Genomic DNA, 14979 nt, shown 5'->3' with positions numbered 1-14979 from the left:
ACTGTGAGAATGCAAAGTGAAGTTTCTTAATTCTGAGTCAATGATGCACTTTTTTTTTTTTTTGAATAAAGAAGGTATTTTCCTCCCCTATGCCTCAGTTTTCCTCTCTTTAAATTAGAAAAGCAATTTTAACTTACATCACAGTAGGGCTGTGAGGAAGAGGTAAAGAAATATAATCCAAAAGCAAGATGGCATTTTATAAAGCAGGAAGATATTCTAGGAGTCCTCTAGCTGTACAGACCTCTTATTTTACAAATGAGAAAACAAAGCCTATTAGCCAAGGACCCATCTGCTAAGCCTAGATTTAGGTGTCTTGGGTCCCAGGACTAGATATTCTATCTAACGCGCTGTACCCAATAACATCACGGTATTTCTATAGTACTTGTTGTGCATGAAGCATGCCATAAGCATATAATCCTCATAGCAGCAACATTAGGTAGGCTTATTCTCATCAGAAAGGCTAAAAGTAAATTCCACCGGATCATACAGCTAGTAGGTGGTAGAAGCAGTGTTTGAACCCAGGAAGTCTGGCTTCAGATTTAAGCTTTTGTTTTTTTTTTTTTTTTAATTTAATTTTATTATGTTATGTTAATCACCACACATTACATCATTAGTTTTTGATGTAGTGTTCCATGATTCATTGTTTGCGTATAACACCCAGTGCTCCATTCAATATGTGCCCTCTTTAATACCCATCACCAGGCTAACCCACCCACCTCCCTCCCCTCTAGAACCCTCAGTTTGTTTCTCAGAGTCCACAGTCTCTCATGGTTCATCTCCCCCTCCGGTTTCCCCCCCTTCATTTTTCCCTTCCTACTATCTTCTTTTCTTTTTTTTAATATATAATGTATTATTTGTTTCAGAGGTACAGGTCTGTGATTCAACAGTCTTACACAATTCACAGCGCTCACCATAGCACATACCTTCCCCAACGTCTATCACCCAGCCACCCCATCCCTCCCACCCCCCACCACTGCAGCAACCCTCAGTTTGTTTCCTGAGATTAAGAATTCCTCATATCAGTGAGATCATATGATACATGTCTTTCTCTGATTGACTTATTTCGCTTAGCATAATACCCTATAGTTCCATCCACCTCATTGCAAATGGCAAGATTTAAGCTTTTAACCACTATACTATCCTGCTTCTTTTGTTATTAGGGAAAGGATCTGACCAAACCAAGCCTCCTTAGAGTTGAATTCCAACTTTTCTCTTAAAGATAAAAAGGGATTAGAATGATGATTAAACCACAAACATTAAAATAAGTAGACAGGTTGTGATGAGGACCAGGCATCCTTGTTCTTCCCTTGGCTTGAGCAGGTCTTCGGGCTTTTGAGTTCCTTCATCTAAAAAGAAGGTCACAGATCCTTCTGGTAACTTTGTGGAGAGCCATGGTATTAGAAGAGTGGCATGATGAAGATGATTAAGCAAAACTAAATTAAGAGAAAATTACTAAAAAATGCAGACCAGACAAATGGTCCAAGTCATTGAGTAACATTAGGCAGGACCTCATGGTAGAACTACTCTAGTCACCTCATGGTGCAATGCAGACTTCAGGTAGTTCCTTTTGCAACTGAGAAAAGGCTGTCTTTAGCTGGGGCCCTCCGTCTTTCCCTGGGAGCTCCGTATCTGTTGATAAAGCAACATCCCATGCCCGCAATAAAAGAAATTGCCATTATCTCCAGCACTGATTATTTTCTGCACTTAGGCAACAGAATTCTTCCAGCAGGAAATGCTTACAGTGTTATGAAGACAAAGTGTTGTTTTTGCAACTTGTATAACTACCAGTTTTTGTTTCTTGATTGATGTTTCTGTGGATGTGAACAAACCACACAGCTTTCTTTAAGACAATTTACTGATTATGATTTTTTTGAAGCAATGAGTTATACTGAGATGTTACTGCAGAGGTGGCTACTGTTTTCTTCAAACATTGAAATAGTCCCTCTTTTTTCTGATCAATGGAGAAATGGTCATCCTGTGTTACATCAAATCTTATAGAACAGTCTGAACTGAGGAGTAACATGAGGAAATTTCGTCTAAAAAAATTGTATTAAAAGGAGAGCTTTATATGGAAACAGACATGAATTTAATACTTCTGGATGCTATAATAAAATATTTCATTAGTCTCTCAGGAATGGAAGCAGATGGATATTTAACTGACACTGCCTAGAAACCAGGGACTGAACATTTTATTAATTTTATCAGTTGCATGGTACCAACTTGAATGGAAACCAAAGACTGAAGTTTTTATTCATTTTATCTATTCTCTTATGAGGGGAAAAGGATTAACTGTAACTGTTTCTTATCTGAATTTCTGATATCTGAAATGGAAACTTTTCTAGTCTGTGTAGCTTTTAAACAGTCTCTCTTCTTTATTTTAGTTGGTGACGTGATTTTTTGCCCATCATATCAATTATTTATTTAAAGGAAAAAATTCAAATCCTTCATGTCTTTTTCTTTTTTTTAGGTAGGATTTTTGGAAGCCTGGAAATTCTGCTGTGCTAGGTATTACTTGGTTATTAGACACGTATAGTATCTCAGGCCATATTGAAATGGGGAACTCTATTTTCCTCAAGTGTGCCAAATTAGACTATCATCGGTTAACTATTTATTTATTTATTTGTCAGAGAGAGAGCACAAGCAGGGGGAATGGCAGGCAGAGGGAAAGAGAGAAGCAGACTCCCCACTGAGCAGGGAGCCTGATGCTGCCTCGATCCCAGGACCCTGGGATCATGACCTGACCGAAGGCAGACGCTTAACTGACTGAGCCACCCAGGAGTCCCCCAGTTAACCTTCTTAATGGGCTAAAATTTTAGTGAAAGCCATAGAAGTAGAAGTGGGGTTTCTGAAAGTAAGATACTTTCCCAACAGATGGTCATTGATACCTTAACTGGAACCAAAGTGCTAGAAATAGAACTCCATTCAGAAGGTAACAGGGAATGTTGCCAAGTGACTTCCTTATCCCAGTCCATGGCACTATATAAATATGCTAATGAAATTAAAGATTCACAGATTATTTTTAGCAAGGTGTTAGTTCCACTGGCCTGGAAATTTTCTCTCAGGTATTGATACTCTGCAACCCCTGAGAATTCAATTACATATAATCAGACATTTCTCTCCTTCCAGTTCTGCAGGACATGATAACCTTCAGACAAACAAGGAAAAATACCTCCTCTCTCTGTTGGTACCTGTCCATTTCTTTACATTCACTAGAAACCAGTCATTCTCAAACATACATGTGTATCACAAACACATGGAGGGTGTGTTTACATAGATTGTTGAGCCCTCTCTTCAGTTTCTAGATAGGAACAACTGAAATGGGGTCTGAGAACACACTTCCAGTACACGTCCAGGTGCTGTTGATGCTGCTGGCTATAGGACTACACTTTGAGAAGCTACGTCTCCAACAAGGCAAGGCAGAGTAGAAACTGAACAAGTTATTTTCATGTATAGTCAATCTTCTATGTCAGATCGCCACTTTAGAAAAATTACCATTTAAACCAATTTTCACTACAGAAATGGTTTTGTTTTGGCTTTAAGGAAACTCTTGTTTATATAAGAGAGATGCCGCTCTTTTTGATCCTTTTGGTCTGTCAGCATTAGCATTTATCCAACATCTCTTAATACAAGCCAGTAACAAATGTGCATACCATTTTCAGAGCTGTATCCTATGGGTGGGCGGTTTGCAGAAGGTACCCGCTGAGATTGTGAGTGTGGGCAAATCCTGCTTGGGTCTAACTCAGCAAGCCTTGCATCCATGTAGGAACAGCAGCTTCTACCCAGAAGAAGGGACCCCTTTTTGTAATTCACAAAAACCCTAAACACTTTCCATTGAATTAAAGCAAACTCCTTGAGTTAAACTTTAAACCTCTTGTTTTTAGAATGACTATCGGAAGCTCTCCATGCAATGCAAAGACTTTGTAGTGGGTGTGTTGGATCTTTGCCGAGACTCAGAAGAAGTAGAAGCTATTCTGAATGGAGATCTGGAATCCGCAGAGCCCCTAGAGCTACACAGGCATAAAGCTTCACTGAGCCGTGTCAAGCTTGCTATTAAATATGAAGTAAAAAAGGTGAGTGGCCCACTTTTATCCAGCGCCATATTGGAATAAACATGTAATATCAACTATGCCATAATCCCAGGAAAATTTTTTAAATAATAAAGATGTTATTGATAAATATGGTAAAGTTGTGAGTCAAATATCTAGCTTCTGCGATCCTTTCCACTTCTTGTGTGCTGTGAGACCTTGGATAAATCATAAAACTTCTTTAAACTTCAGTTTCCTCATGTAAAAGGAGGATAATATCTCTTATCTATCTCAGAGAATACGATTTCAGTGGATTAAGATATGCAAAAGAACTTTGTGAACTGCTCATTACAATGCAGTTAAAAATAAACTGTTACTTGTATACATTTTTGTAAATCACTGTTACAACTGTCGTATTAATCCTTGTGACAAGCCTATGTGATTATCCATTTCACCTATAAAATAGGTAAAATAGATGATGACATTTCTACTCTAAAAAGGAAACTGAGGTTTGCCAAGCTTAAATATGTCTAAGTCACAGAGCTGTGGATACCAGAAATAAAATTTGATTACTTTTTTATTCTGTTTATTGCAGATAAACTGTTAAGTGTATGTATTTGTTGCTTGTATGGGGCTTTTAAATAATTCTTGAAAACTGTAGTTATGATGTTTTACTATAATAAAAATCTGTTAACTACAACCTAGCAGCGTTTATATGTTAGATAACTGATATTTTTTTGTATTCTAAGAGGAAATGATAAGTCACCAAGAAGTAAGCTGTTTTCAGGAACAGATCTAGTTTCATGAACTGGTTACTCTCTGTAGAGCTGAATTTTCTCTCCTCCCTGCATGGTGCTTAAGAGGGCAGGGAGCCAGCTTGCAGGGTTTCAAGTCCTGAGTTAACCACATGTTCCCTGTGTGGCCACGGGCAAGTCACCCAACCAGGCCAAGCCTCTGTCTGCTCAGTTAGTGAAGTAAGGACCACAAACTGCTTTTTCAGTTGTTTATAAGATTATAAGAGCTAATACATGTAAAGTAATTAGCACAGGTCTAGTACATGGTGATTGTTCAACATGTACTAGCTGATAACATTTCTACGTTATGAAAATTCATTCTCAAAATGTTGACTCTCAAACAAGTTCAGCTTTTAGTCCTCAAACACAGATTTCACGTTCATTGTGTTGGCTCCAGTCCTCAGTAATAGACTACAGCCATTTTAGGCAGAAAGGAATTTAGTAAGGGATCTGAGGAGACTCACAAAATCATTAGGAGGGGGGGGGGGAACAAGCACACCTAAGTCGTGCCTCCAGAAAGCTTCCTCAGAACCGGGCCCAGAACGGAGACCTGCGCATATGCCCCTGGCCCGTGGAACGGAGGCAAGTGTAGGCACTCTAGCAGCAAGTGAGCATGAGGGAAACTTCCTCTCTTTCCTCTTCTCTCCTTGTGTGCGTGCACGTGTACTCGCGTGCACCCCCCCAAAAATTCTGCCACAATCTAGAGAACTTTCACATATAGTATTCACAAGGTTTTAGCCAACTATTAATCACAGATCTCCCCTCAACTTAGTAAGACAGGCAAATGTGAAGATTCTTAGTAAATACTGATGTAAAATAACTTTTCAAGGAATCATCGTTTAAAAATAAATTGGCTCAACTGCCTTCCTCTCAGAGCATTCTTTTTTTTATTTAAGTTTTTATTTTTTAATTCCAGTTGACATACAGTGTAATGTTAGTTTCAGGTGTACAATATAGTGATTCAACACTTCCATATAACCCCCGGTGCTCATCACAAGTGCCTCCTTAATCCCCATCCTCTATTTCCCCCTTCCTCCCCCCTGGTAACCATCAGTGTGTTCTCTATAGTTCAGAGTCTGTTTCTTGGTTTGCCTATCCCTCTCTCTTTTTTTCCCTTTGCTTGTTTGTTTTGTTTCTTAAATTCCACATAGGAGTGAAATCATATGGTATTTGTCTTTCTCTAGAGCATTCTTGCTAGTTGAGGTTTTGCTATATTAAAGGAGAAAAGATAATTTTGAATAAGATTAATATTAAACCATTTTTAGAAATCTGTCTGGACATTTATTCACAGATCTTGCAATACACATCTCTTTTCTTTAGCACCTGAGAGGAGTGAATTGATTTCAGTTGTCTCCAGTTCGTTATCATTACTTTGAGAGTGTCATTAGCAGAGGCAGCTCATCTGTAGATGTGCTTCTGTTGACCAAACTGTCTTGAGACTGTGAATGTCTTCCTGGCATGTTAATTTTAAATAAATTGATGTATAGCTTACAACGTATGAGGTGTCATTAATAATAAATTTGTTATCAGTCAACTAACTACCAGGAAACAACAAAATAATATATTTGAAACTGAAAGGAGATTTAGGGCTCTGCAGGTATTTCTGGGTTTGTTTGTTTTATGCTCTTTGATTTGGAAGCTTCATTCAGTGTATATAAAAACTTTATCCTAGCATGCCCAAAAAACCCCAAGACTTCCTTCATTCTTCACTCAACATTCACATGTCTCCATCTAGCAAGGAGGAAAGATGCCCTATCCCTTCTGGTGCTTCCTTTTTCCTTCATCTCATTTCTAGTACCGAAGTGAAACCACTTCTTGGCTTACAGTGATGCGTGAACCCTATCCCCAGTGCCACTGAGGTAGTCTACAGCTACATGCGAGGCATTGGGATTTCAAAATATATGTTATGGAATTTTTTCCTCCTGATAACATAATAAACTTATATTTATTCAAATCAACTCATAATTCCACCAAGGAAACCAGTTTTGTGTAACGGTAAGCTGTTACCCATAAGAGACTCAGGAAGTCTCTTCTGCCACGTGCCTAAGATGTACCCCCAGCTCTGTTTATGAGACGCCTAGCTTCTGTCTGGCCTCACAGTCCTCAGAGCTCAGGTCTTCCCTAGGAATCACACTGTGAGTTCTACTCAGGCCTTACAGAGCTCAGTGGCAATTAGTCAAGAAAATGAAAATATGAAAGACCTGAATAGGAGAGATCTGAACATGATTTTTTTTTTTTTTTAAGAGAGCGAGAGAGAGAAAGAGAGCACACACCAATGTGCGCCATGGGGGAGGGTCAGAGAGAGAGGGAGAAAGAACCCTAAGCAAGCTCCGCGCCCAGCATGTGGGGCTTGATCTCATGACCCTAGATCATCACCTGGGCCGAAATCAAGAGTCAGATGCCCAACTGACTGAGCCACCCAGGTGCCCTGATCTCTATGTGAATTTTTTTTTTTTTTTTAAATTTTTTTTTTTTTTTTTAAGATTTTATTTATTTATTTGAGAGAGAGAGAATGAGAGACAGAGAGCATGAGAGGGAGGAGGGTCAGAGGGAGAAGCAGACTCCCTGCCGAGCAGGGAGCCTGATGTGGGACTCGATCCCGGGACTCCAGGATCATGACCTGAGCCGAAGGCAGTCGCTTAACCAACTGAGCCACCCAGGCGCCCGATCTCTATGTGAATTTAATGTTTATGTGAGAAAGAATTTTCTAATACAAAAGTAGTCAAAGAAATAACAAAGCAAAAAGGTAAATAATCTGACAACATACAACTTAAAACTTCTGTACACAGAAAAATCATAAACAAAAAGGTAAAGGGCAATGTGAGAAAGGTATAATTTCTCAATTCTAACATACAAAAGATTGATATTCTTTTTTTTTTTTTTTAAAGATTGATATTCTTAATGTCCAAAGAGCTCAAACAAATTTTTAAGAAAAATTTCTAGAGCTCTGCAGAAAAATAAGCAAAGGGCTTCAATGGGCAACTCACAGAAAATTCAAATGGCTAACATATTTAAAATTGTCAAACCCTCTAGTACTAAAATAAATGCATCCTAATATGCAAATAACATTTCCTGTCTCTCAAATTTTTAAAGAATAAAAAATATTCTCAATGCTGTTGGTGTAATGGGCAATCTTATGCTCCTACTGAGGAACAAACAATAATGCGTTCTCTATCAGGGAGTGGATGTTTTAGATTATTCATCCCAGAATCATTTCTGAGGAGTCTCAAAGGTAAATAATAAAACTGGAAAGATAGTAAATATTATTACTGTTTGCAGAGTTACCCATATTTTTCTACAAAAGAGAATGGAATAGAGTGAAAGATGAAATTTGATTTTTTTGAAAGAGTACAAGATTAAGTTTTAGGCAAAAACATCAATTATTTTCCAGTTAGAATAATTGATTATTTACTTCCCCCCAAAAGCTCTGAGTTTTAATTCTGCCTGTACTTCTGCCTTCTCTGCGACTTGAGGATGAACATCAATCCCTTCTCCCCCATAGAAATAATGAGAGCTTCACCTGCTTCTAGTAAGTAAGCTCTGTCTATTCTAAGAAAGTCCTTGACAAAGTTAAAAGATACTAGAAGTTGATAAATCATCGAATGTGGAAAACTGGGCTATTGAGAAAGAGGAGAGAATTTCCTGGGTTGTTCCTCTTTGTTCTCTTATTTCTTCCATGGTGAGATTAGATTTAACTATAGAAATATCATCTAGAAAAGAGACATGCAGCAATATATGCACATAAAATTACCCATTGTGTATGAAGAAATTGTGCTTTCCCTAATTCCAAAAATTGAGCAATGCAATGTGAGTGGTAAATATACTGCAGAGACCTTGGGCAGGGTGCATGTGCTGGCCGGTGCGGTCCTGAGTCCTACAATTGGGCAGCCTCTTGGCCAGGTTCGTGCCCGGCACCAAGAAAGAACAGAACATTTTGCGCTCTGGGTTTGAAATCCAGCAAACTTATACAATGTAAATTTTCGGTTTATACTTCACAACTCAGAACTTTAAAAAGAAGTTGAATGAAGTAGCTTTTATTCATAGCAGTATTTTAAATGGTATGAGCTGTGCCTCCAACCATGTCATTAAAAACAAACACAGGGGCGCCTGGGTGGCTCAGTCGTTAAGCATCTGCCTTCAGCTCAGGTCATGATCCCAGGGTCCTGGGATTGAGCCCCGCATCGGGCTTCCTGCTCAGTGGGAAGCCTGCTTCTCCCTCTCCCACTCCCCCTGCTTGTGTTCCCTCTCTCCCTGTGTCTCTGTCAAATAAATAAAATCTTTAAAACAAAACAAAACAAAAACAGAGTGTTCCTACCGTGTTTTTGTACAACAGTAGTCCCGTGAAGATAGTTCTTGTAAGGGCTGATATGATAATAAGACAGTGTAACATGAATTTTTTTTAAGTTGAAAATTATCTCATTGTTTTCCATTAACCTGCCCTGATCAGCGGTTCCGTTTACAATCTGTTAGTCATTTGGCAGGAAAAAAAAAAATGTTCTCAATGCTATGGTAGTTTTGTTCCATTGAAAGGTTGAGATTTTCTTGTGGGTCAGGGATTCTCCTTTTAAATCAGAAAACCTCAAATAAGGGCATTATTTTTGTAATGATTTCAATTTGCTGGTCCACTGAAGTTAGGATGCAGCATACAAATGTATCCAACTGGCTATGACTGGTGTGGCAGCATAGGAAGTGGTAAACAATTTTAAGAGATCAAGGTCACCGCCCCATTTTGAAGTCCTTGAAAAGAGCAAAACTCATCTCCCAGAGGGATTAACTTTTTCCCCTCACTTGTTACTATTGTATTGATTTTATTCTTTTTTTCTTTTAACGTTCCTTGTGTGCTTGCATTAGGATTTTAAATTATTGGAGGAAAATATCTATTTGTGTTTTCTTCCTGTGAATTGGAAGGGATGAACAGATACCATACGCTGGTGTCTTACTATCTCAATTAAGAAGAGAGTAGAATTAACAGTATGGGAAATATAGATGTGAAGCCGAATTTTAAAGTGTAACAAGTAAGATGCAAACACCACAATTTGGGCTAATATTTAACATATATTAAGTGTTTGCACTGTATTGTACAAGTCACAATGGGTCGAAGATTTATCATTATATAATGCCATATGGAAAGCACTGATTTCCATCAAGTCTTTAAGGGCTGTGTAACCTATATACAATGTAACTAATGCCATAAAGCACATATTCAAGTTTGAAGATGATCTGGAAGAGGAGGAGCAAGAAGAGGGAGCCATACTGCAACATTAATATTTCTGTCCTCAAGAGTTTAAAACCTAAGAAAGAAAGGCTGGACACTCACAAAAGCGAAATTTGTCCATCAATTCTATATGGACCCATGTCCACCTGTCTCTGAACTTTATGGGGATTTTCTGTCTTGTAGAAAACCTTGGCCTATAAAAAAGTGCATGTTGACTTCCCAAGTGGTAATCTGATTCGAGGACATTATCTATTCCACCTGTAGATTTCTCTGAATGCACTATTCCCCATCCTCAGCTGAGCCTAGTTGGAGTCACAGGACGGCTTTTTATTTGCATCTGTCCAACCTCTCACAATGCAGACCCTCCAAACAGCAGGACATTCAGACCAACATTCAAACTAGTACTATTTTAAATGTTGATTATTTATCTTGGCAAGCATAAGGAGACTGTCTCCATTTTTTTAAAGAATTATTTATTTAATTGAGGGAAAGAATGTGAGCGAGTGAGCAAGCCTGGAAGTGGGGAAGGGGCAGAGGGAGAGAGATAATCTCAAGCAGACTTACCGCTGAGCGTGGAGCCCAATGTGGGGCTGGATCCCGTGATGACCCCGATATCATGACCTGAGCCTAAATCAAGAGTTGGACGTTTAACCCACTGAGCCACCCAGGTGCCCCTCCATTTTTTCTTTCACGTTTATTGAGAGTGTGCCCTAGAACAGGACCCGCTTATCACTTAATGCATACTGATGCTTCCATTTTCACTTTATTCTACCAAATACCTAACACAGTGCCTGACTCACAGGAAGAGCTTACATTTTGAAGAGTGAATGAATAAATGAATAAATGACATTTAGGAACTCCGAGGGGATGAGGATTTTTAACACAGAAGGAGGGATAAAGCAGGAAGGAGATGATCCACTAAGTATAGAGGCAGAAGTGGAAGTTTGGCAAAGTTCTCAACAAGAACCCTACCTAGAAAGTTGTCACCAAGACCCCAGGGCTTTCAGCCTTGATCGTATTTTATCATAAGTTCAAATAATGACTGTATTGATCGAAAATTGGAGGAGTGACTGGATCTTGATTCTGGAAAGGAGATCTAATATAGACCTAGCTGCTAGCAGTGACCAGTAAGTGAGCTCTAGGACCTGGGATTTTTAGAATTGAATTGAAAGACATTTATAAAATACGCTTTTTCACACTGAACTTGTTAAGTGAGAAAAGATAGCATCTTCTTTGTAGTACTTTAAATCTCCCAAATCCTCTCAGTCTGTATTATTGAAATAAATTCAGTTAAGTACTTCAGATCTATTATTTGTAAACTCATCCTTACCACATCTACCAGGATAAGACCCCCTTGTGCCCAGGGGGCACACGCGTCACCAGAGTGGCTATCAACGGACTTCCCAGAGGGCAGGTACACACAGGGGCAAAAGTAGGGACTTGGGAGAAATTGTGTCTCTACTGCCTACCCTGGGGGGTGAGGTTTTATTTTTTAATTTTATTATTATTTTTTAATTAGAAGAGCTAATGAGAAACTACACACCAGTGAGTAGAAACCTGTTCATTTCCTTGTAGGCGTGTAATTGATAAATAGCCAGATAACTTGAGGAATTGCCTAGAGTTGCTAACAATCATTAGGATCATTAACTAGAATTTGATTAAAGATGAACCCTTCATGGGTGGAGACTGTGGCTGTTTTCCTTGCCTCTAAGAGTTTGCAAAAAACATTTCACGAGTACTTCCTAACATGTTCATTGTTATTTTTTTATTTTGTTTTTTAGAAGATAGTGATACCTTGATTTTTGTGTTGCTAAATACACTTTAAAAAAATATGTTGGTACTCATAGTTGATTTGTGAATGACCCTGAATAATTTCTAAGCTTGGGCAAAGTGTACCTGGTCATTCAAAGACAGGCATATCCAGTCACAAATGGGCACCTGTTGATGTAGGGGCCTTTTCACATGAGCCTGACTACAGATACATTCTGCTACCTGAATAAGGACAGGACTTTAGTGAAATCCCAGTCCCTCTGAATAGATGCTGGCAGATGACTTAGTGAAACCAGATGGCAAAATAAAATGGCAGGGCTGAAATAAATATAATTTGCTCAGTTTTTCCTGGTTAGAACTGTAGTTACAAAAGAACTGTTGGAGATACATGTTTGTGGTTTTTGACCTGTGAGAGAAACAGCAACAAAAAGGACAGATTACTGAAATAGGAAGGCAGGGACATTTGATGCCAGTTCCTGGAGCCAGTGCAAGTGTGGACCAAGCATAATTCTTGCCAGTTTCATTGGCTTTTTGCAGATCTTTGCAGATTTGCAGTGGTAGTACATACGTATACATAGGGCATGCCGTGTATATATTTTCCATACATGTAGCATTTTAGGAATTGCTTATGAAACTTGACACATTTTTCTTTAAGCTGTAGTCTACACTAAACCAAATGACTATTCTTTTCCATTTTGGACCAAAAGCAAGTAAGCGGGCAGACAGCAGGATGGGACACATTTTCACAAAGGAAAGCATATGTCACCTAGATTCTGGAGAGGAATTTGTGAATTACGGAGAATTTCAATCAGAAAGAACTGTAATTAAGGACAACATCAATTTTACCCTCTTGTTGCCAACTTTAATTCTACTAGTTCTGAAGCAGTTTTGGGAAATGGAGGGAAGGTAAAGGAAAATATTACCAGAAACTTCTAGTGCCTATATTCCAGAAAAGTACACATTAATATCCTTAGGATACACGTGCATTCAGTAGTTGAAGTGTCCCTAATGGCACAGTAGTAACCTTCGTCTCTTTCTGCCGACAGTTTGTGGCTCACCCCAACTGTCAGCAGCAGCTCTTGACAATCTGGTATGAGAACCTCTCAGGCCTGCGGGAACAGACCATAGCTATCAAGTGTCTGGTTGTGCTGGTTGTGGCCTTGGGCCTTCCGTTTCTCGCCATCGGCTACTGGATCGCACCATGCAGCAGGGTATGTGTTTTTCCTCATCCATTTCCTCTGGGGTTGGTGTACCATGTGCTTTGGGGATGAAAAAAGAAAAGCTCCCTCCTTAAGGCTCTTATCAGTTTTATCCTGAATGGTAATTGACTCCAGAACACAAATGCTACTTTTTTAATGACTGGATCAATTCAAATAAGGGATGAAAAAGGATCTGGTACTAGTGGGGTCGTTCACATTTGAAGGTGTATAATACTTATTAGGCTTTTAAGATAAAATCCCCATGGTAGTCAAGAGGAAAAGCTGCCTGAGTGAGGTAGCACTTTTTTTTTTTAATTTTATTTTATTATGTTAATCACCATACATTACATCATTAGTTTTTGATGTAGTGTTCCATGATTCATTGTTTGCGTATAACACCCAGTGCTCCATTCAGTACGTGCCCTCCTTAATACCCATCACCAGGCTAACCCATCCCCCCACCCCCCTCCCCTCTAGAACCCTCAGTTTGTTTCTCAGAGTCCATAGTCTCTCATGGTTCGTCTCCCCCTCCGATTACCCCTCCCTTCATTTTTCCCTTCCTACTATATTTTTCTTTTTTTTTTTTTTTTAACATATAATGTATTATTTGTTTCAGAGGTACAGGTCTGTGATTCATCAGTCTTATACAATTCACAGTGCTCACCATAGCACATACCCTCCCCAATGTCTATCACCCAGCCACCCCATCCCTCCCACCCCCCACCACTCCAGCAACCCTGAGTTTGTTTCCTGAGATTAAGAATTCCTCATATCAGTGAGATCATATGATACATGTCTTTCTCTGATTGACTTATTTTGCTTAGCCTGATAGCCTCTAGTTCCATCCACGTCGTTGCAAATGGCAAGATTTCATGTTTTTTTTTTTTTTTGATGGCTGCATAATATTCCATTGTATATATATATATGTACCACCTCTTCTTTATCCATTCGTCTGTTGATGGACATCTTGTCTCTTTCCATCGTTTGGCTATTGTGGACATTGCTGCTATAAACATTGGGGTGCACGTACCCCTTCGGATCACTATATTTGTATCTTTGGGGTAAATATGAGGTAGCAATTTTGCTGATTCTATTGACAGCTTAATAAACAGAGAGCCAACTGAGTTGGCCTGTGTGAGGAGAACAACCCTACGGCAGTGGTACCAAGAAACAGTGAACCTGAGAACTGGAAGGGCAACTCGTTGGAACCTGTCAAGAATCTGAGGTTGAGTGTATTAAGTATGGTCACGAATAGTGGTTTGTCGTTCGACAGTTAATTTGAAGAATTCAAGAGAGTGCATGCCAGGTTTCCTCAGCCCTTTATTTCTTCAGAAGATTCTAAAAAAGGTAGAATTTGGATTTGGGGGCTTAGGATTTTTTAGATTATTTATCTCTTTAATTTTGCCTGACTCGTTTTTTCACTACCTCCATCCCTCTCAACTTTACTAGTATAGACTCAATTTAATTGTGCCTCAGAGATCCTCTGAACAAGATATAGGAAGGAATACTAGTCACGCTAACAGAATGTGTATTAGGTTAATAAAGGGCACCACCAGGGAGAAGAAGCCATTGTGAGATCCTTTAATCCTGTTTTTATATTCCAAAATCTGGTTTCGTTTAAATCGGAGGCAGTTTCAGGAAAAATGAGTCAAGGCCACTTACAAACGATTCTGGAAATCTGTCAGCTCTCTGGCTCAATCGTCTTTCTGGCAGAGTGAGGCCCGCTCTCATATACATGTGAGGCTATTCATCCGTCTCACTTCATTGTTGAGCTGCCTGTGCAACTGAAGGCAGAAAGTTTGTCATTGTGATCAGTTTTGATGACTCAACTAAGTTCCTTTATTATGTATCATGGGAAAGTACCTTACGATTCCTCCAATATATAAACCCTGAAGACTAAAATCTCTAAGTGATGAGCCAAAATCACTTCCCATGCATATAATTTCCCTTTCTGAGGGAAATGACTTGGAAAGGTC

At 39.1% G+C, this 14979-nt stretch overlaps 1 protein-coding gene across 1 annotated transcript in view; it reads left to right on the top strand.

The window, feature by feature from the left end:
- TRPC3 (transient receptor potential cation channel subfamily C member 3) overlaps positions 1-14979 on the top strand; it is a 72790-nt gene that overhangs the window by 23185 nt on the left and 34626 nt on the right. The window contains exons 3-4 of the mRNA XM_032412765.1: positions 3882-4070; positions 12851-13015. Coding sequence (XP_032268656.1) covers positions 3882-4070; positions 12851-13015 — 354 coding nt within the window. The remainder of the gene's footprint in view (positions 1-3881; positions 4071-12850; positions 13016-14979) is intronic.

The sequence above is a fragment of the Phoca vitulina genome, unplaced genomic scaffold (assembly GCF_004348235.1).
Source record: "Phoca vitulina isolate PV1807 unplaced genomic scaffold, GSC_HSeal_1.0 scaffold14, whole genome shotgun sequence".
Lineage (NCBI taxonomy): Eukaryota > Metazoa > Chordata > Mammalia > Carnivora > Phocidae > Phoca > Phoca vitulina.
The sequence above is the reverse complement of the archived record's forward strand: the minus strand, read 5'-3'. Positions and strand labels throughout refer to the sequence as shown.